General features: G+C 36.7%; 1 protein-coding gene across 9 annotated transcripts in view; it reads left to right on the top strand.

Annotated features, from left to right (window-relative positions):
* Positions 1-23,336, top strand: part of ENPP2 (ectonucleotide pyrophosphatase/phosphodiesterase 2) — a 103,041-nt gene that overhangs the window by 45,346 nt on the left and 34,359 nt on the right. For 5 of the 9 annotated variants that reach the window (XM_063080160.1, XM_063080164.1, XM_063080163.1 and 2 more), the window contains exons 6-13: positions 1,607-1,704; positions 1,931-2,010; positions 2,783-2,902; positions 10,587-10,642; positions 15,286-15,351; positions 16,000-16,072; positions 20,525-20,680; positions 22,703-22,811. In XM_063080160.1, coding sequence (XP_062936230.1) covers positions 1,607-1,704; positions 1,931-2,010; positions 2,783-2,902; positions 10,587-10,642; positions 15,286-15,351; positions 16,000-16,072; positions 20,525-20,680; positions 22,703-22,811 — 758 coding nt within the window. The remainder of the gene's footprint in view (positions 1-1,606; positions 1,705-1,930; positions 2,011-2,782; positions 2,903-10,586; positions 10,643-15,285; positions 15,352-15,999; positions 16,073-20,524; positions 20,681-22,702; positions 22,812-23,336) is intronic. The other 4 variants (XM_063080168.1, XM_063080167.1, XM_063080166.1 and 1 more) reach the window with 1 other exon arrangement.

Below are 23,336 nucleotides of genomic sequence, written 5' to 3'. Positions count from 1 at the left end.
GCACATATTGGAGTCTGAAAAACACCTATGTTCCACCTTAGCTGAGGATTTCATAAAGTGCATCTGAATGTCACTGAAGAAGGAAACATTTCTAGCAGTGACTTTTATTTTCTCGGTATTCTTCCCTGGAGTTCTGCTTTTGCATTTTTTGGGGGAGGTGGGGGGTGGGGTGGAAGAGGAAGACTATAGAACTTCTAAAACTGTCATCCCAAATGGTAACTCCTACCAGATGCTATAGAACTTGATGAACCACTGAGCCCTGCTTTGTTGGGGTCCAGCCAAACTCAAGTGGCACCCTACAGCTCGAGTGTGACTAGCATAAGGCACTTATTACACCTTCCAGGAAACTGTTGAAAATTCACAGATCCTTAAAATGCTTGACAGAAAACACATTTTCAACAAATGTGTTTTCATTGATGTGTTTGTTCTTTAAATGTATTTTTGTTTTAGGCAGCACAGCCTGAGACACAAAATCCAAGTATTTAGATGTTACCTTTATTTTTTCCTCTTTTTTAACCTTAGTGAGCCATTTGAACTTCTTTGGGCTTGTAGAATGAGATAGGAATGGTTTAAGACTGTTTAAAATGTGTTCAGTTGTTTTTAAGGAGAAAGTAGTCTGTATGGTAGAAGCCCTGTTAAATCATAATAGTAAAAATATAGTGAAACCTTGTACAGTATTATTCTAAGTGCTTTATATGTGACCAATTTAAAATGAGTGGCTACAAATAAACTCAAGCCTATACTTGCTCAATAAGCTTCAAACTATTAAAAATAATTTTGTACCTATTTTAGTATTAAGTTTGATTAAACAACTGTATCTTTAGAATATAATAAAGGGCTATTTCATTAGATTCTGCCCTGAGTAGATGGATAGTCTAGGTCTTTAGTGATGTATATTTTAGAGGTCTTCAATAATTTAAATTGGCTTTAAAATTATTTTATAATTAAACTTAAAGGGATGTTTTTATAAGTGCTTAGATCTAGTGGTAGGAGTGCTACTGCTATTAATTTCATAATCATTCATTCATTAATGTATTTGATAAACATTTATTGAAGCCCTACTATGGATCCACAAAATAGATAAATAATCTACAAACTGTGCTTTGAAACTAGCGAGGAAAAGAAACATGTTAACAGATCATTACAATGTAATGTAAAATGTTTATATGAATGATGAAAAAGGTATGAATGAATATCTTAAAGGAATTATGAAGCGTGAACTACTAACATTTTAGAAGAGGAATCTTTGAGCTGAGTTTTAAAGAATGAATAGGAGGTGACAAGTGGGAGAATACATATTCTTGGTAAATATAACCAATTCTTTACATTGTGTATAACCTTGTTTGGAAGGTGAAAGGCAGCAGTAGAGGACGTATGTTAGGGGAAATCTGGAGTCAAGTCCCCTCCCTGGCCCCTTTGTGACCTTGGTCATTTAACTCTGGACTTTAGTCACCTCAAATGTTATGTGAATGGAAGCCCAGGCTTGTCCAGAGAGCCTCGCTTGAAGTTTCTTGGAAATTATTGGTCCCAATGATTGAGAATGACTAGTCATAATGGAAACTCTGTGACAATAATTTTTCTAAAGCTTGATGTGTTACTGTTTAAGGTTTGCTCGCCCTCCATTAATCATCTTTTCTGTGGACGGTTTCCGCGCATCATACATGAAGAAAGGCAGCAAGGTCATGCCTAACATTGAAAAACTAAGTAAGTCATTCCCTACTCTCTGTCTGCCACTGTAATCCAGTATTTCCACAGGACCCGTGCTGTGATGGGCTTCCAGATCTGCAGACACATTGTTTTAAATGTACTTTATTATTTGAAATACAAAAGTGAAGGTAGCAATGCCTTCCATTGTTTGTAAAATGGATTTTTGTACATGAAGTGATTCCTATTGGTTCTTCTGTTGTAATATCTGAAGTTCTCTTTCCAGGGTCCTGTGGCACACATTCTCCCTACATGAGGCCGGTGTACCCGACAAAAACCTTCCCTAACTTATACACTTTGGCCACTGTAAGTATTTTTTTTTCAAATGATATATATTTAAAGGGCTGATTTCATCCTGGAATGACTTAAAAGGGAGACTTTTAAAACATGTTTCTTAGTGTTCAAAGTAAATCCTTCTGTTTTTCATCTTATCTCCGTCAGTTGTTCACAATAAATGTCTTTTACAACTTTGTGGGTGACTGACTTCATTGCAACGTTAAAACTGAAACCTTTTTTCAGGTGCACTTCTGTCTGAACATGTCCATTAAACTTCTCTCAGAGACCAAAGGATTTATTTTCTGAATGTGCAAATAAAAATGTTGACTTCAGGGCTGCTATGTTTTTATTTTCAGGGACTCCAAATTCCACGTCTCTTTCTTCCTTAAAACATAATTTATTATTTTATTATTATTTCTTATTGTTGTTTTGGGGGAGACATAGAACTTAGGAGGAAATTTCTATTTAGAAATAGAGGTATCTTTCAAGGGACATGTGCAAATTTAAAACTAAAGATAATTTATCATAATAAAATTATCTTTCTTATTAAAATGCAACAGTTAAAAATCCAAATATTAAATTTCTTATAATCCTGTTAATTTTTTCAGATGGCTTGTTATTAGTCTCATAGCTATCATTAATGTTTGCTTAGACAGACACACAGTAAAGGTTACTATATCATATAATTTTGGGAGTTAAAATATTGCTATAAAACCTTCTGTGATAAGAAAATTGATAATGGAAGTAATATATGTGGATTATTTCTTTCTTATTTTAACAATACATTTGCTTTTACACATAGGGGCTGTATCCAGAATCACATGGAATTGTTGGTAATTCAATGTATGATCCTGTATTTGATGCCAACTTCCATCTTCGAGGGCGAGAGAAATTTAGTCATAGATGGTGGGGAGGTCAACCGGTAAGTTTTGCATTTGTCAGCACCGCACTCTCCCGAGTGAGCCACAGGCCGGCCCTAAGTTTTGCATTTGTGAGTGTGTGTGTGTGTGGGCATCGAAACATTTCATCCCAGCATTTGTTACTGTGAAAAAAATACATAAAATTTCCTTATACTTGACAATGTTTCTGTCTTTTGATATTACATATATACACACATGCATATAAAATATATGCATATGTGCATAATATACATGTCTACATGTTTGTATATAATATTCATGTATATCGTATCTAAATATGTGCATATATCATATATTTATATATGCACGTGCATATGTATATACATGTGCACTTATAACGTGCACATATACGTGTGTGTATGTGACTATGTATGTACATATGTATGTGCGCATGTGTGTAAGGTGATGGTAATAAAAGTGTGAGATGATGAGTGTCTTCACTAGGATAATAATAGTAGAAATGGTGACACGGGGTGAACCTCAGAAACATTTTGAAGAAGAAATAGTTAGATTTTATTGATTTACCAGATTTGGGTTACAATGAAAAAGAGAAGTGAATGACTATGACTTCCCCAATATTTTAGCTCTGGTGCCATAATAAATTGAAACAGGGAATTGCTGAAAAAAGGGAACTCACTGTAACCCGCAGTAAATTCATAAATTCCTTTATTTAATCCATTTAAAATTAAATTAAATTAATTTATTTTTATTGAAACATGGTTGATTGTACATATCTGTGGGGTACAGAGTTGAATATCAATAATTGTGTGCAATATGTGATGCTCAAATCAAGATAATTAGAGTATTCAACATTATACAATGTAATTGTTTTTCGTGGCCCTTTGCCAATTCCTTTTTTATCCCCCCTTCCCTTCCTCCTTTCCCACCTCTGGTAACCTCAGTTCTGTTCTCTTCTTTTGAAAGTTCAACATATTATTATGATTACTGTATCTTTCTTTTTCTCTCTTTTTAAATTTTGTTTATTTTTTTTTTTAGCTTCCACTTATGAGTGAGGACATATGGTATTTCTCTTTCTGTGTCTGGCTTATTTCATTTAATACAATTTTCTCCAAGCTCATCCATATTGCTGCAAGTGGCCAAATTTCATTCTTTTTTTATGGCTGAGTAGTGTTCCATTGTGTGAATATATCACTTTTCTTATCCAGTTGTCAGGTGATGGACATCTAAGTTGGTTCCAACTCTTGGCTATTGTAAATAGAGCTGCAATAAACATGGGGTGCAGGTGTCCCTTCAACACGATGATTTCCATTTAATCCATTCTTTTGAATCATGGAGGTTAAATATAGTAAGTGAAATCCTACCTTGATACTGAAGCAGCAAACTAATACTTTGAAGGAATTTATCCTGTTTACTTCAGATCAAATTTTATTTTCTGGGAAGAAAATAAAAAGGTCGTGGGTGGCTTTCTACCTCATGTTTTCCCCGTGACTGTGTGTATGGTTAGGCAACTTGCTTTGGTCAGACCGGAGCAAAGCAGCAGCATAAAGCCATGGTTGTTGAATGTGCAGAGCTGGACTCAAGCGTACAAGCTCCTGGCCAGAGGATCAGAATCACCACAGGAACATACCCTAGTGCAGACAGTCAATAGAAACATGTAGAAGAAGGGTGGCAGATGGTTCTGTCTTATGCCAGCTCTGACTGGGGGCAGCAGCACTGGTTAGAGAAGAGAGCTAGGAGACATTTGTGCAGTCTGCCATGGCATGAGAGGTGGGCAGTGTGTGTGCACACATATGTATATTCACCAAAATGATCTTGTACCTGGAAATACTTGCTGCAATCTGTAGGCAAAATAGGGACTATAAATAGGAATTTTTTCTTAAAGTATCATTTTTTGAGAAAAGGTCATTTGTGATCAAAATATTTGTGTTGCATAATAGATAAATCAGTATACAAGGATAAAAACAGACTTTCATCTAAAAAAAAAAAAACCAACATTGAAAGACTTCTTGTATGTCTACAGAAAAACTTCTTTATAATAGTTGTTCTAATTCTGCTGTCTTTATTCAGGCTGGACTCCCAGAAGTCTATGATGACCTAGGTTATGATCATAGTGAAATTTGTTGACAGGGTGGATTTCACAAACAAAGTTTATGATAGAGGAATAATTTATGAGTGAATAAAATGATTGAAATTACAGTTTTGTCAAGCTGTTGCTGGTTGGTCTTTTATATTAATTTTATCATGGAAGCAAACTTCCCTGAAGAACCACAAAGAATGTAGAGATAAATAGTAATTTTATCAAATTGGATCGCCTTACACCAAATGTTGACATTAGGTTTCCTCTGGGTTAGCGTGACTCAGAAGATGAGTCCACAGGGTCATTAACTTCTGCAGAAACAGAGCAGAGGAAATGCTATTAACCTGACCCGTGAAGTGAAGTCTCTGTGTGAACTGTTTACCTGTTTTCTTACTAATGCTCAAAGTTGACACATTTGACCAAGTTGAGTACTCTTTTAATACTGACCACGATTTGCGATAAAACTAATTTGTGTTTTTATCTATCATCTTGAAGAAGATGGACACCATAAGAATTCCAAGGAGCATAATAGGTATAATTTATAAACACATTTTATCGAAATTTGGTCTATAGGCAGAGCATATGGACAGGAACTGTAAGAAACTGTAGCTGAAGCATAAGAATGTAAGAAACTATAAGTACTATAGAAATAAAGATTAATAAAAATTCCTCAAGTATTTATACAATTCTCTCAGAGGCTTGTACATTTTACAGAGTTCCCAGTGGAAAAGCTAATTGGAGTAGAGAACATATTTTCAAAAATCTTAGACTGGTAATTAAATTAAACTCAACTTATTTTTACTGAATGATTAAACCATGCAAGACATTAGGCTAAATGATAGAGAGGCCAGATTAAATGGTGAGTAAGAGCTACTTTTTATCCTAGCTTAAAATCTGGTAGGTGGGATGAAGCCTTCTGAAAATTTGGATCTCACCCTTGGGCTTCCAAAAATAATTTCTATAGTTTATTTCATTTTAAAAAATGCTGATATAGCCACTTTTGCCAAGTCTAGTCTGCTTTTAATTTGCTAATCTTCACAATGCACTATTAGAAATTGTCATTTGCTGTATGCCCCTACATTTCTCATACATGTTTTAATGGAGTTCCTTAAATGTGTTTGTTTCTTTGGAAATACTCTCTGCTACAATCCTGCAATTTCTTATATGGAGATACCTCAGTGGAGTATTCCCTGTTCAGTTTAAATCTGGACTCTCAGCAATGTGGACAATGAATGGGACCCTAAGGGGCTAACTAAATGTGGAGACTTGAGAAATGAGTCCAACATCCCATCATGATTCAAGTCCTCTAAATTCGGAGTTTCTGGAGTAAGGTGTTTCTAAGAGTAGCAGATGCATTCTGTCACTTCTCAAGTTGCTTGGCCTGGAATTGCTTTCTGCGGGCATTGGTGGTGCAGTGAGTTGCTACAGAGACCATCCTAGTGAATTACTCCAGTGTAGAAATGCAATGCTCCAGAAAGAGACAGCCAAGGGAAGAAGAATGGAGTCAGAACAGGGGTGAAATTCCACGTCAAAAGGACCTGGATGTATAAGTTACTGCTCAGCTTTCTTTTTGTCTGTTTTATATCCTGGTAGGAGGAAGCTTTTCTTTCTTTTCGGGAAAATTTTACTTTTATTTTCTTTTTTCCTTCCCATATACTATAGATATAGTTTTTTTTTCTCTTTGTACTGTAAGTTGTACCTAAATAAAATGGGCTCTGCTCACCTGGCTCCTTTGCCTACCTGTTTATTTATCTTTCAAATTTCAGTTGAAGTGTCTGTCCCCAGAAGACCTTCTATAAGCTCTTCTGGCCCTGACTCTCCTTTGGGCTTTTTTTTTTTTTTCCTATTTAATTTAATTCAATTTTTTTTCACGTAGTGCATTCTTTATTTTTACTTTTTTAGATAATTTATTGTACATACATGTGGGTAGAACATTGATTTTCAATAATTGTGTACAATGTGTGATGGTTAGATCAGGATCTTGGGGCTTTCATATTATTTTTGTCATAAATTTGACCACTTCCTTTTGAAATTGATTATTTACAAGTGTGCTTTAGACTGTGGGTCCTATTGGGGCAGGGACTTGGCTTATTAATCTCTTTATTCTGAAGACCTGGTCCAGAGCCGGGCACAGTTAAGTGCTTCACTGCTGTGTTTTGGATTGAACTAGTCTGCACGTCCTTTGGTGGCATGATTTGCCTTTGCTTCCTCTAGGGTACGTCATCCTCAAGGACAGGACTCCATCTTTGTAGTCCGGACAGCTCTAAGGCCACATGTCAACAGCTTCATCACTCCCCTCCTTCTGTCCCCACCACCTGGAAAGCAGCCACACCGGTCCACATTCGATTCTACTGCATCCCCCAACACTACCCACTCCCCCATTCTCAGTGTGTTCTGATTCTCAGCAATTGATCTACTTCAGCTGAAGCAGTGGCGCCACCCATTCCTCTGGTCTCCCAGAATTCTATTTATCCTAGCTTGGTGCTTTTGAATGCAAAGGAATAATTTTCCTTCAAAGAACTGCTAGAAAATAGTTTATGTTTTTAAAAAGTGTTTTTGGCTTATTTTCTTTTTCAAAACTTCTCTTCTCTCATAGCTATGCACTTTATTTAATTTGAGGAAGTGTCCAGTTTCACATTTAACACACCCCATTCTAGTGGGAAAGCTTTTTTAAAATTCCTGATAACATATCAAGAAGATACAATATTACTCCCATTTGTCCCCTTTTTGAAATGTAGCATCAGGACACAATTGTTGAAAGCTGGGTCTCTGGATAAAGTAGACAAAGGAAGAAGTATTGGGATTAAAGGCAGGAAGCCCAAACCCAGTGCCTTCTTAGCTTGTATTTTTTAGCTGTGTGTATGTGTGTATGTGTTTTACCAACTTCTGAGAAAATTTGTATTGCTTTCAAATTTAGGGAAACCATTAACTCCCATGTCTCGGAATTAACAAGGAACCAGGAATCTTCTCTCTCTCTCTTTTTTATAGCAGTAGAGGCTTATTTTCCCTTTTCTTCTTTTGAACCAACGTTTTAGTGCCTTTTAATCTTGGTAATTATTAGATTTAACTTCTGAGCCTTGAAATATAATATACCTGTCTACTTATGACCTGGAAAGGAACTTTATAGCAGCTTATGCTATGCCTTAACTTTCTTTATGCTTCAATCTTGGGCCGTTTGCTCAACTTTGACAGATCGGGTTCATTAGTGCTACGATTCTTTTGTTTGAGTCTTTAAAATATGCTTTTTGTTTCAGGTATTCTCTCTTATTTGTTCACTTTTTTGCACTTTATTGGCCACGCTACCAATTTTCTTTTAGAAAATATGCTCAATGTAATTTTTACCAAGAAGCAGGGAGTATCTTTCTGCTTCTTTTTTTCAGAAGAGAAATAATATTTTACCTTTAAATTGTCTTTGTAGTTAACGTCACTTTTTAAAATTCATCAGTATTTTTTTCTGATTACAAATGTTAATTGTCACTGTAAAAATTTCAAAAAGTACATTAAAGTAGAAAGAACAAATGATCCTGATTTTTGCCATCAGAATACTTGTAGCACACTTACCAGTGTCATCTGCAATCTGCCTGCTTTTTCCTTTTATCACTGCAAAGACCCCTTTTGGGGACTTTTTTTTTCCCCAGAGGATTACTGTAATAGAAGGTACTCACAGGGTTTCCTGTTGCCTGGATAATGCCCACATCAGTATGTATTCTACAATATAATTTTTGAAAGTACAGGGTCATCATTTGACAAATTTGTATTTTACAGACCTTTTCTTTAGGAAATCCCAGATTGAAATTATATTTTGTATATGCCAAATATTTCCTAGTATCATTCCCTTGGAAATAGAAAGGCACTAAATTTTCTAGAAAGTTGTGTGGATATGAATACGCTAAACTTGTGTCTGTGAAGTTAAAATAATTATAAAAATAGATCACTAAATTAAGAAACTGGTCTCTCCAGCACAGTTTTGAGAAATGCACAAGGTGTCCAGTACTTGGTTTGAGGTCGTCTTCTTGCTGATGGGAGCTCTGAAACAAGAATGAATGAAAGTTCGGGACACATTTTGAACCCTGGTTGGGCTGGGGACATCTGGCATACCAGAGCTTGTTCATAAAGCAAAAGGATGCTCTGGACCAAACAGAGTGGAGGACATTCAGAGCAACCTGAGATCCTTATCTCTGAACCATGCAGAGAACCCAAGGTCTCGGCCAACCAGGTCTACTCCCCCAGAGCCGTGTGAACAGGCTGAGGACACCATCTCTCCCATGCTGATGAAATCCACTAGTAGCTCAGCACTCCATGGACCTGAGAGGACACTCTAAGCTCTCCAATCTCATCCTTCACTTGCCAGCTCCAGTGGCTGCGATTTTGGGGGCTGGAGATTTCTAGATGCTCCAAGGGGCCTGGAATCCTTTTAGAGTTTTCCCGGGCCAGGTTCCCAGGCCCGTTTGAAACCATGGCCAAGCTCCTGGATGCCCTACACCCCAATTACTCATTTCTTCAAAAGATAAAGGTTTTCACTCTTCAAAGACACTCTCAAAGTCTGGATATAAGGAAAACAGAAAAAGGGCTGGCTATAATTCCTAGATCATTTTTGCTTTGGTCTCAGACAAACCACCGTTCTCCCTTCTATTTTCCTCCATTCTCTTCCCTTAAGTGAGGGGGTTTCTTCTCAGACTTCTGTTCAGTGGGACACTTGCCACCCTAAGCTGTTTTTAATGTTCCTAGTATAACTGGATTACATTATTTCCATTATTGCATAATAATAAAGACTGTAATTGAATGAGTGTTTACGAAATGCTAAGACACTGGTTTAAGGACTTTAAATGTATTAACTCATTAAAGCTTAGAATAATCCTGTGTGTTAGATAATATTTTCTATATTGTAAAGGAAATTGAAGCACAGAGAGGTTAAGTAACTAGATGAAGGACCACGTGGCTGGTAAGTGACAGAAGCAAGGCTTAAAATCCAGTCTATCTATTTGCAGGATCTGGATTCTGAGCTCCTGTTTCTTCCGCCTCCCAACAGAATGGGCTTTAAAAAATATTTTAAAAGCCTAATGAAATGCTTAGTTCACCTAACTTATTCCAGGAACTTTTCCCTAAAATTCCATTTACTAAAAGGTGAGGGAAAGACATTTTTGGGAAAGACCAGATTAAAAATTAGCCTTCCCCCCACCCCCCATTCATCTAGTTTAAAATAAAACAAAACAAGCTGGGTTCCAAGATTCTGACATCTGGGTACCAAATTGGTACTCTCCTCTGTAAGGCTTTCAATAGTAAAGGAAACATCTGGTTTACTCTTAGGTCCTTTGATGAGCAGAGTAATGCCACATAAGTGAAATGTTCGGAATAATTATCAGAAAAGACAGGTACAGAGGAGACTTTTCAGACGAAATAAGAGTTAAAAAAAAATGTTATTAGAATCATAGCAAGGCTTTTGAGAGCTTTTGCAGAGAATGGATTGAATAACATTTGTGGAAATAATCATTCTGATTTCCAGATGTGAAAAATAAGTGGTTGCAAATAATTTGAAATTTATGTTGGGGTGTGAGTAGAGTATAAGATATCTGATATATTTTAAAACCTTTTTCTTCTTTGACCAACACTCAAAACATGTTATAAGCTTCTTATATTTTCCTCATTAGCTATGGATTACAGCCACCAAGCAAGGGGTGAAAGCTGGAACATTCTTTTGGTCTGTGTAAGTTACCTTTATTTTGTCCATGTTTGTAAGATTATAATTATAATTCAATTTGTGAAACATAATGCAATTTTTATTTTATTTCAGTAAAATGTAAAAGTATCAAACCTTTGAATATTTGCTAATTCAGAAATAACCTTCCCGGTATTTTTTTTCTAAGTTCTCCCTCTAGCCTTCTTCCCAGCCTCTTTTCTTTCTCCGTCTGTCTTTTTTTTTTTCATCCTTTCTCAATGAATGTCAGTAAGGAAAATTTTCTTTTCTTTTTCTGGTCATCCTTTAGATTTTTCTATCCTTATTAATAGGTTTTTGGTAACTTGCCAACTAGGGAATGTATATTTCTCTTACACTATTTATTGCTGTGGTTTGCATTATCATTTTCTATAAATATATTACAAGGTGCTATATTTATTTTGGTTCACAACTTTAAGAATCTACTGTGATCTCAGGCATCTGGAGAGCTGATGGAATGGTCTGGAGATTAGGAAGTTCCAGACAGGAGAGCACGGGAAGCCTCTGTTTTCACCCCGTTTTCCTACCGAACTCCAGGATTTCCCTAAGAAAAAAGCGAGACTTATCCCCACAGAGATGATGAGGGGATTAGTAGTTAATGTTCCTAAGCCTTAAGATGAAACTTACCTAATAAAAGTGTCAACATGTTGATTATTTTTAAGGCTCCTTACTAAGAAAAGGAATCTGTTTCAACTTTCATGGGGATTTTGTTCCCACTGAGATGTTCTTTCCATATTTTTTTTTTCTTTAACCACCTAAAGCTGTTTCCATATTTGCCTCTTATGCCTTAACAAAAATCTGACTATTCTATAATAGTAGTGTGCTTAGAGCAATCACAGGTTCAAATTAACCCAGAATGGTCCTGTCTATAATCTCCACATTCAAGAATAAAAGTAGCATTTTCAGATTTGAAGGGCTAAATGAAAATTGGGTTTGGTGATTTGAAGCTAAGACAGAGTGTCCCATTAAAAATTTCTTTTTTCTTTTCTTTTTTTTTTTTTTTAAAGAGAGGTTTCTGAGTTGAGAAATAAGTGTGGGAATGTTAGAAATGACACTGCGTTACATTTTTTTTTTAACCCTTGACTGTCACAGATGCTTATAGAAGAGATTTCTTCTGCTCCACAATTTACTTGCCTGGCAGAATGGAGAGGAGCCAACAGCATAATTAATACTTAGTCCCCACCCTTATCCCCCTAAAACGGCTGCAAAGCTTCATTGAAAAGGCCCAGTGTTCTGGTTTTGAATGGCAATTTTCTCCACCCATTGGAAACCCCTTATAAGAAGGTGGCTTTTGTGTGTCCAAAGAAGTCTGTAGTTTTGCTTTGCTTCTCAGACTATTCTTTTATTTCTATATTCTGGAAGTGTCTTGGATTGACTTTTTTCTTTCCCTTTTTTGAAGCTTTTTATAACTTTAAAAAATATGATCTTACTTTCAGTTATTTAAGGGTATATAGGTCGAGAAAATCTACACATAGTACATTCTGAAAAATTTAAAATTTAAAATCAGATTGCAACCACAGACTTAGACTTCGAAGCCCATCTTTTCAACTTGATTCTGTATTGCAACCTAGAATTATTCTTGCTTTTTAAATGATAGTATCTCATTACAAGATCATACTGAGCTGATGCTCCGTTACATTCTTTTATGTCAATTCATTTTCAAAGGCAGTAATTCCCATTATGTGTGAATATTTAGACCGATTCTAATCCCAGTTTTGATGCTTATTAGATTGCTGATCTTGGGCAAGTGATTTAATCTCTCAGCAAATTAATGTCCTCATCTTTAAATGAAAGTTATTGTACCTTTGGCATGGGATGTTGTGAAGACAGAATGAGTTAACTTATTTGAAGTGCTTATTAGGGTACTTATTACATAGAGAGCAACTAACAAATGGTATTTGTTTTCTTATTCACATTTTCTCTTTCAACATTGACTAAACAATGTCTGTTAGAGGGTATTTCAAAAAATTTGTGGAAAAATAGAATTAAAAGATAATACAAATATTTCTTTAACTTTTTGAAGTACCCTTGTATATGTTCTAAGGTAATTGGTTTCCCATTACCACTAAATACTTCATCTAATCCTTTATTTTCCATATTTCCTCTGTTTTCTTTTTCTGACCATGTGTAATGTACTTGGTCTCATGAGAAATTCTACACCAATTAAATAATGCTGAAGACAGCGATGTGTACCCCACTTCCTTTTCTGCTTGGATAAATGCTCTTCCTTGGTCAAATTTATCCGGGCTATCTCTGCGTTGTGTTTGAAACACTAATGACTAAAGGCCATGTCTTTTTGGTCTCTGAGGTTATTTTATAAAGATAATGTAGAACTCCTAGGAAATTTAGGGACCACCTTGTACAACTCCTAATTTAAGAAATTAGAACACTAAAACCTAGAGATACTAAACGTTATGCCCAAGGTCACACTTAGGGTGGAAGCTCAGACCTCCAGAGTTCTCATCTAATGTTCTTACCACATGCATACATCAGCTCCTGCCCAGAAAATGATAATTACCTGCTTCTTTTCCCTAAGAAGAAGATGGTGATTCCTCCATAATAGTCTTTTTGGTAGGAGTATCTTGTTTCTTTATATATGTTTACACAAATGCCTTGAACAAACATTTAATGAATGAATGTATCATCTCTGTGGACTTTTAAATCCTGTACATACTAATAAAAGCTATCATTTTACTAAACCCTTTCTATGTGCCAGGCATTATTCTAAGTGCATTATGTGTTTTACCTCTATTAATCCTTATGACAATTTTATGGGACAGGTGGATTGTTATTATCCTCATTTTACAGAGGCACTGAAAGATTAGGTAATGTGCCATAGTCTCATCACCAGTATTTGTTGGAGTCAGGATTTAAATCCAAGTATTCTGGCCTGAGAGCCAAAATTTTTCATTACCTACCTGCTACTGTTCAAGTACCCCATCCCAGCAAGGGCATTCAAGGGTGAGCATTCTGAGCTTGACACAAACTCTGTTACCTTGCATTTTTCCATTAGCATTAGAAGTGGGTTCGTCAGAGTCCATTTTTGTGGCTTAACACCAATTACATCAAATAAATCAGCTTTTAAAGGTAGTGAAATAAGATAAGATGAAAAGGCTACATAACGGCATTTGCTTTTTTTTTTTTTTTTTCCAGTTAGGAAAGAATTCAAAATATGCAATTATTTTGCTCAGATACAAAAGATTTCTAAGTCTGAAAAATTAAATTCCTTAAGCGATTAACTTGGCTTTGCTCTGGCTATTTCTAATTCAATTATAGGATATAATAAACAGGGTCACATTTATTCACTTAGCATTGGAATATGTTTAAATTAGGACTCATTTTATGGTAACCATGATTTTCTGGTCTTGTATGATACTCTTAGAGAGGATGCCAGAAAAATGACAAATCCTCGAGAGGTGGGTGGTGTGGTGGGGAGAGGGGATGATTAGAGCCCCTGCCAAGTCTACCATCTACACGGCTCTGAGAATTTATCTTTCCGCTATTCTCTCTCTTGCTCATGTCCACTAAGAGTAAAAGTTTAAATGGCTCGCCCAATGTCCCACAATAATCTTTCCTAAGCACAATTAAATGTGTACTTTCGTTGAATTCATCATGAACATGCCTCTGTTGCCTGATCTTGGATGGGGGAGTGGAAAAGTGTTTTGTACTCCTTGCTAGGAAAGACTAAGCAAATTTCCCCATAAGTAAAACCATCACTCAGCTTGAGAACATCTTAATGTAACTCAGACCAAGCTACAGTACTATCATGTTAGCTGGGAGCTCTTAAAACTAGTGCCAGACTTAGGGTAATTATATTTCAACAGAGGAATGAGACTTAAACACAAAAGTCAATGTGGATGAAGATTATACCCTTTTTGTCAGTCTCATAATTATATGTGCCTGTTCTTGACAGATTTTTGTAGAATTGGAAGAGAATTTCAACAATACCTTCTCTAACTCATTACTTTATAAAGGAGAAACTTAAAGTTCCAGGTTAGGTAAAGTTTCTAGAGCTATATAGCTATTTAGAAGAATGATGACTCCGTGATTATTAATAAAAATTGAAAGTTTTTTTTAGCACTTACCATGTGCTATATACACTGTATGTGCCATTTCCTTGCTTGGTTTCATTTCATCCTTAAAACCAAGCTGTGCAGTGTGCTTTGCTGTTATCTTTATTTTACTGATGAATAAACTGAGGCAGAGAGAGGTCAAGATGCCTAGAGGTCAGGAGAGCTTACACAGCCAGCGAGAGGCACATTGGAGATGTAAGTGCTACTCCCTCTGTGTCCATAGCTGGTGGCTCGACCCACTAAACTGCAATGATTCTGAAGTCAGAGTCATTTCTGCCTGCAGCAGAGTTTCTGATCAGCAAGACAGGTTCCTCCCTTTGACCGTGAATCAGAGTTTCCAGTCTAGTCTTCTGTGGAAGAGGTTGGGCAACGTAATATGTTGCAAATGGAAATAGAAATTTACACGGTAATTCGAAAGAGGGGGCCTTTTACTATAATGAAGTGAAAACAGATGGTGGTAAATAGAGGGCATTTGCCCTGGGTGCCAGAGCAAGCACTCATCAGGCTGGAGTTTGTGGGAATGTAACCTCACAGCATGTTTTGCCTGTTATTCCTCTGCAGCGTCATCCCTCACGAGCGGAGGATATTAACAATCCTGCAGTGGCTCGCCCTACCAGACAACGAGAGGTACTTGTTTTCCTCCAACTGTCTTTCTCTCTTCAGTACATTTGCATCTTAGGTGAGAAGTGGGTGAAACACCAGATGCACTGTGAAACAGAAGCACAGCCAAGGTTTGGAGTTATGAAAAGCTTTATGGTTCTTACCTTACTTAGGTCCTACTTCCCTAAGAAGGATACAATGGACTGTGGCTATTGGGGACCACTTAATTACATGAGTTACTACAACTATTAATCCTGGCTACTACAGCAGAGCTGAAGGGAGTTTCTAGCTTTGATAAATGAACTAGCAGCATCCCAAGGACCGGGGAAACTGATTTTTCACTGTAGTAGAGTAAGTTGTTCTTTCAGGCTTCAGATAGCATGACCTGTGTAAATTGTCATCGGGCTCCATTATCTCCAGGATCAAAGACCTGAATACATGTTCAGATTTTCCTTTGTGACTTTTGATTCTTGAAGATAGTACCAGGCAATTACCATGGTGGGGGTGGTGAAGAGGGTGCTGGGTGTGATGGGGAAGAGTTTTCCATGGTAATTCTAACAGTAGTTGGGAGATTAATTTGAGAGGATTTTTTGTTTGTTTAATGTGTAGGGATATTTGATATTCTTTGTTATGTGTGGTTTGGGGGAGATTTTAAACCTTCCAATTTTCCCGTAGGCCTTCAGTTTATGCCTTCTATTCTGAACAACCTGATTTCTCTGGACACAAATATGGTCCTTTTGGCCCTGAGGTTAGTAGTTTCTCATCTGCCTAAGAGGAACTTGTACTGCTGGGCTAGCTGATCTACTGCCCTTATTTCAGGATTTGTGCAAAGTCTTTGGGGGTGTTTGTATTTGTAAGGTTTACATATAGCCAAATGATTACCAGACTAAAAACATTTAAAAAGATATTTTAAAAACAACCTGTTTCTTTTACAGGAACTTCATTGCAGATTACTTTATTATTCAAACAGTTTAAACTCGGTGAAGGGGAAATGGGGTGTATTCCAGTCCTGAGAGCATCAGTCATAAGGTGAAGAATAGGGAAGAATCGGCATTTGCCACTACTGGAATAGGAGTAGAAAGGAATCCGGAGACATAACCTACAGGACAAAACATTGCAACTGAATTTTTTCACCCTTAAAATGATTATGCAGTTCAGGGAGGGTAGGTCAGGTCAACAGCTCCAATAGCCTTAGCAGGTGCGATCAACCTGGCATGTATTATATAGTATTGGACACTTTTTATTTGATAAAGTTTGGCATAGGTATATATACTGTGAAACCATCACAGTGTTCAAGAGTATGAACATATTCAGCACCCCAAGAAGTGAGTTCTTAATTGAAAGAAACATATTGCTGAATGAATCTGTTTAGTAGACCAGTGTGACACCCTTCTTATGAAACCCTCAGCCATCACAGTAGAAGAAAACTTGTTTGTGAGGTAGTATTCAGTACAACTTCAAATTCAGAAGGAGGGAAAGGGAAGTTGTGTTTTATTATGTTCCTATTTCAGCGAGGATGCAAATCTCCCTGACGTTTCAGCATAGGTTATTTTAAAATGTGGCGGAGTTCACAGATCTAAACTTTGTAATATTTTAGATGTTTTCTACCTTTCTTTCTTAATAGGATGGTGAGGCCTGCATTAACATAAAACCTGATTTTGGCTGAGGAAATATTTTTAAAAAATCATTGTTGATGGAAACTGCCTTCAATTCTCTTATAACCTGTGACAATGCTGTTGACTTTAATGAAGTTCACTGTGTTTAGTATAAGGATGAATTGGAGATACAGATATGTGTAATTTGGTTTAAGTATTCTTGAACAAATTGCAGCATGTCTAAATATTAAGGAGCCATAAGTATTTCTTAATGTTTTAATATCAGTTCACTTCAGTGATGATTTTTTTAAGTATTGGAAACTAATAACTACATGACACCATTCTAAGTTTGTCTTAAATCACTGGAGTCATATGAGTCCAATGCTCTTTTTCTATCCCTTTTATGTTTAACCGGTATTGCATGATTATGAAACACAAATGATAAAATGTGATAGACATCTGCATACATGAAATACAAATCTTATTTTGACAAGAAAGAAAACCAAAGCAAGAATGGCTGTTTTATATTTAGGATGACTTTCTTTGAGACGAATCTAAAGTGAACAAAAGGAATCACATTTTATTAAAATGTTAGAAAAAGACAACAACATCTAAGCAGTTGCATATGCTGTATTTAAAGGTTTGACGGTGTTTGGACAATAATATCCCCTAAAGGACTCTGTAGTGTAGGCAAAACAGGGGTTTTAAAAGCAGGAGCCTGGTACTTAAAGAGTTCTGGGGCTGCTCAAGTTGCTTGACTATTAAGTGTAGAACTTGGAGATAGAACCTTAGAACTTCTGACTCCCAGACCATGGTCCTTCTCAAGGAACCATTCAACCCTCCTTCAGTCCAGAAGATAAGCAAAGTGGTTAGTTAAAAACTATGTTCAAATCATACAGAACATTTTCTTTATGATAAATGTTGACTTTTAACAACACAGATGAGGTACAACTCATCTTACCTTAAAAGTTATATGGCTTAACAATAAATGTTCTTTATCCATGAACATACTTAGATTTCTGATGTGTAGTTTAGTTATAATTACCCACTTTAAAGGGTATGTATATGTGTTTTAATTAAGAAACAAACAAGAGTTTTTAAAGTACTGAGCAATGAATAATGGAGCATTACATAGGATGCTTTAATTTGTTGTACTGATGGTTTCTATGCCCAGGGATACTCAGAAATATACAATTAGATTTTGTCTACAATACTTTTGAATTAAGAATTGGAAGTATTCATATTATGTTCTTCATATTATGTTGCATTACTGCTTCTTGGAACTGGGGTATTCTCATGTATTTACTGGTTAAACACTCTCAATTGGATACCTTGGAGTATATCTTCAGTTATGGTAACCTGATAACTTGGTGACTTTCTTCTCATAAGGCAAAGGATATTTTCCGATTTAAACTATTTCTAATCTGGTTTTAGGAATCTTATTTTAACTGAAAGAAAAAAAATAGTTTATACTTTTTAAACAGGACACCAAAGCAAGTCAGCAAACCTCTCTTCTATCATAGGCTAATTGGTTTATATACCTATATATGATATGTATATATACCTATATATCATCATACACATTTATTGTACATGAAAATATTATGCACACTAGCTGAAAGATTATATTTAAAATCAGTACGTTATCTTTTACATATAGTAAGAAAATGACTTGCACTTGAAATTTAATTGAAATGATTCTATCAAAATTCTGTATGCTACCATAAGATTAATTCAGTTGAAATTTGTGCTTTATTTACTTAATAAAGTACACTTTTTCCAGGATGATTCTCAAAACCAAACATTGAGCTAATTACTTCAAGAAGTGGTGTATTGCTCCTGGTTTCATAGTGTAATGGTGAATGTTCAGAAATATGCTTGCTTTTGATTATTGGCACAATCTTTTTCTCTTTGACCTTTTGTGCTTTCTCTGTGACTCCTTATTCGGCTGCTTTTCCAGGCCTAGAGGCAGAGCTTTGGCTGGCTAGTCCCTACCTTCGATGGCAAAGTATCCTTCTGACAAGTGGGGAAATTTGCCCCTCCCCCTCCAACCTCTAAATAACCTCAGGCTAAAACTTCTAAATTCAGGCTAAAGTATGGCTGGTCAGTGAAAACTTAGCTTTCATCTACCTCTAACATTTGAAGAAGGAATACATGCAATATAATCACTGGATGAAAACCCAGTTTGGCTAAACCCTGTTTCTCCCTCTGCTCCTCTAACCTGCTGCAATCGGAAGGGCTTGCCTATGGAGCGTTTGGAATGTTGAGGTCTCTTGCAATGGCTTAGAGTTTGATGGGCAGACTTGAGTGCTAGCAGAATGTATTCGGTGACCATGAAATGAAAAACCCTCTTTTACTTTTGCTGCTCTTCTCATGGAAATTTGCTTAAAACTAGAAGCATTAAAAAAGCCAAACCAAACCAAACCAGTCTATGGGGCTGTGTCTTTTGCTCTGCCGGAGTGAGAGGATGAGACAGAAAGAGCAGTGCCTTTGCAATCGCTTGCCCTGGAAACAGTGACATCGCATGACAGATGTTCTCCTTGTATACACTAACATTGTTTCTCCTCCTGTCACTTCCTGCATCTGAATGGCTCTCAGAACAGTACTGAGAGAGAGAGAGAGGAGTCAGTTAGACAGCAGAGCTTGCTGCTTTAATTCACCTTTGCACCATCAGCAAATCAGGGGCCAGTTTCTCTCTAGCATTTGGAAGTTCCAAAAGGTTATCTTCCTTGCTCAGTTTATCTGTCAACCTTTACTACTCTTTGGATATTCAAAACAAAACGCAAATGCACTGCTACTCCCTACAAGAAGGGGTTTCTGACCGCAAGAGCATAAGTAGACACTTTCTTGATCTGCATACCAAGATGAAGAGATCATGATGACATTTTGCATTTTATCTAATTTTGAAAGAAAATGTGGCTTAGAGTTCTTTTGTACTAGAAACCTCAATTGTCATTGAGAAGTTATCTCTCCTGCTGAAAGTCCTGATTTTTGGATGTATACCTATGGCTAATGAGGATTGCTTATTATCTATGCTTCATTCCGTCCTTTGTTTTAAATTTTTTTTCCTGATCCTTGCCAGTGAAGGTGGCAGTTGTTCTGATATATCTGATGGATGTGAACAGATAGATACTCATCAGATTCTGAATTAGAATGACTTACATGAGACTCAATGCCATTTTGAAATGACCAAGTGACTAATATTCTGTTTAAGCTAGTACTTTATAAATGGAGAGCTTTTCATAACCAAACACCAGTCTCTCCTTAATGCAGGAGTTATGGATGCAAAACTTCTCTAATGCCACCTTCAGATATATCCACAAGTAGGCTTCCCAGCCAACAGAAACCCACATGACTGGATTCTCTTAAATTCTATTCTTATTCTCAGTGGAGAAGCTGCCACCGCAACATCAAGATCAATTTAGGAGCCTCCTCTCTAGAGAGTTCCCCGAATCATCCCTCACACCATTTTTTTTCTCCCTTAAGGAGCCTTAGTTTTTCCAGCTAAGACTTTGCTGACCCTAGGTGGGAAAGTGTGAGCTTTATTATCTTACCCAGAGGGACAGACGACTTCTGAGTCCAGACATCTCTATCCGCCAGTACAGGAGAGTAGTTATGGCTCACCTCTTACTCCGGCTAAGAGACCTAAGAGGAAGGTTGCCCCTAAGAGGAGACAGGAAAGACCAGTTGCTCCTCCAAAGAAAAGAAGAAGAAAATTACATAGGATGGATCATTATGCTGCGGAAACTCGTCAGGACAAAGTAAGTTTATCTATTGTTCCAAAGCTTTGTGGCGGGCAGGTCTGAGTTGAAGGTTTCCTTCAGTGCCTTGGTTTGAATATCAGCAGAATATGTTTTAGAAAAACTCTGGTGCATCATCCTTGGCTTTGAGTCCAGAAAAATCTGGTACTTCAGAGGTTAACACTGAGGTGAAGACTTCCTGAACTTTCAGCATGAAAGTTTTTTCATTTTTCAGGAAGAAAAGGAGAGTTTTTTAAACTTTCTTTGGAGATAGTTGTCCTAAAACTAGTACTAACATTTATGCTGGAGTGACTGTTAAGGAGGCTTATTGGTTTTGCTTGTACTTGTTCACAGAATTAGTCACAATGGTTTGCAGCTCTGGTGCTTGAGAACAACCCTGCAAGGTATCAGGGAGAGTTGTTAAAGACAATGTAGACTAGAATTCGATAGAATGCTGGTTTAGATTAATGATATGTACCTTCAGAGATCAAAAAAGGTCTTAGGTTCTAGACAAGGGAATAGCTAGGATAGAAAGAAAGAGAAAACAATGGGCAGATAAGAGTTGTGTGTGTTTTCTCATAGTGATGTGAGTAACATCTATTCCTTCCAGTATTTTCAGAAGAGCCTGTGGGTTGTTGGTTTTCTCGAAAACTTCATGTACTTCTCAGGCAATATCTTAGTTATGATTGTCTGAACTGATCACTAAGATGAAGGTTTTGGATTTTACCTGAGTTATCCTGCTGAGTAAAGGAAAATAAGTCATTGCCAAGGATTGACATAGATTGTGCATTTAGCATTTCTTTGTCTAGACAAAGATCTTAGAGGAGAGCATGGTTTGCTCAGAAGAAAATACCACTCAGTCCCACATCTGTTGGATCCTTCAGATTATACCGTATACTTCATTCTGAAACTTTCAATTGTGACTTAATCCTTGGGACAGGATTTGAAATGCTGATTCCTGACATAAAAAAAGTTTACACCTGATTTCACTGATGAAATGAAATGAAGAAAGGTATTGGTTCATCTAAGAAGATGCTAATGAAAGATATATGTCTGAGTAAAAATGATGCTCAGATCCTTTCTGTTCTTATCTTAGTCATTTTGGGTGTATGTGTGTGATTGGTAGCTAAGCTGCAAAATTTCCCTAAAGTACTGTCAAGTATTTGTCTGATGAGAATTTTCTTTAACATCTTTCCATTGCACAGTTAGAGATGAGACTGAAAAGGGAAGCTTCTAGTACCGGGGAGAATTCATGCTGTTAGAAACTTCTATTTGAAACAAGAAAATGAGAGGTGGATTATGTTTCTTAGGCTTTGGAAATGTTCTTCAGAGAAGAATTGAGTTTTTGTATTTTGTTAGACTAAATAAGAAATCTTCTAGAACAATCTCAGTGGTTCACTTCTGTTTAAGTTAGGACTCTTGAAGATTCTTCTTTTGCTCAAAATTAGCTTGGAAGAAACTAAATTGAGAAACAGTAGCTTGTTTCTTAGAATAGGTTCTTCCATTAAGAAACTATTGCTCTCAGAAATTGACAGTTAAGTTCAGAATATGAGATGGATCCCATTGTGTTAATGATGTTCTAATTATTATCCAGTGGGAAGGTTATGAGTTTAACCTCAGAACTGCTTCTGATTCACTTAGACTCTATCTTCTTGCCACACTTCAAACCTAATGGGATTTCACTTAGGGAACAAGAGGCTTGAACTATCCGTCCAACTTTCTGTTCACTCTCAAAACTCTTAGATTTAGAGGACATTGTTACATTTTAAAAAGGCCACTTATCTTTAACAAAAGAATTTCCCTTAATAATAGTTCTAATATTTTTATATTAACAAATCTTGAAAAAGATGAAGAGAAGTTTTAATTCTCCTGAAAAAATACAGATATAAAGTGTTTCCCTTAAGAATGGCAGGCAAATCTCCCCTTGACAAAGCTCTGTCTCTGGGCCTGAAGTTTTCTTTCCAGAATGTTCTAGTGTAGAAGATCTATGAGAAACGGAAAGACAAAAAAAACCTGCAGGGACTAACTTGCTGCTTTTTCCAGATGACAAATCCTCTGAGGGAAATTGACAAGATTGTGGGGCAATTAATGGATGGACTGAAACAACAAAAGCTGCATCGGTGTGTAAATGTCATCTTTGTCGGAGACCATGGTAAAGCTTTGTTTTTTCTTTGCTAATAGGATAGATAAATAAATAATGTGGAAGAAAAGGACTCTTGCTTTCAGAATCCAAGGTTCTATTCTTAACCTCCTTCCCCCTTTTTTCAAGATGGGGAAACAAATTGGGCCACGATTCAAAAGTATGAGATGACCTGAGACGACCTTGGGTTTATTTTGATCAAAAGCAGAGACTTCCTGTATCTTCCTCTCTTTTGGGTGAAAGGCCTTTCTGCAGAAATCTGTCTCTTATTAAAGTGTTGCAGACAATTTGCTTGTGACATTATCAGCTTCCTCTGTGAATGTGACATATCAGGTGATAGTCCTCCATTCCTGCCAGCCACATCCCCAATAGAAGCCCACGGAGTTTATGTGGTTAAAAAAATCTAAATATGACGAGGAGGCAGAGACATAAGATTCTTGTCACAGAAGTGGCGTGTGAGTGAAATGCTTTCCCAGAATTCACCAGGGGAATTCAAGGCCAAAACCAGAGGGCCCTGCTGCAAAACAGCAGACTGTT

This window comes from Cynocephalus volans, chromosome 15 (genome assembly GCF_027409185.1).
Source record: "Cynocephalus volans isolate mCynVol1 chromosome 15, mCynVol1.pri, whole genome shotgun sequence".
In the NCBI taxonomy this organism is placed as follows: Eukaryota; Metazoa; Chordata; class Mammalia; order Dermoptera; family Cynocephalidae; genus Cynocephalus; species Cynocephalus volans.
This window is presented reverse-complemented; position numbering and strand designations above follow the sequence as displayed.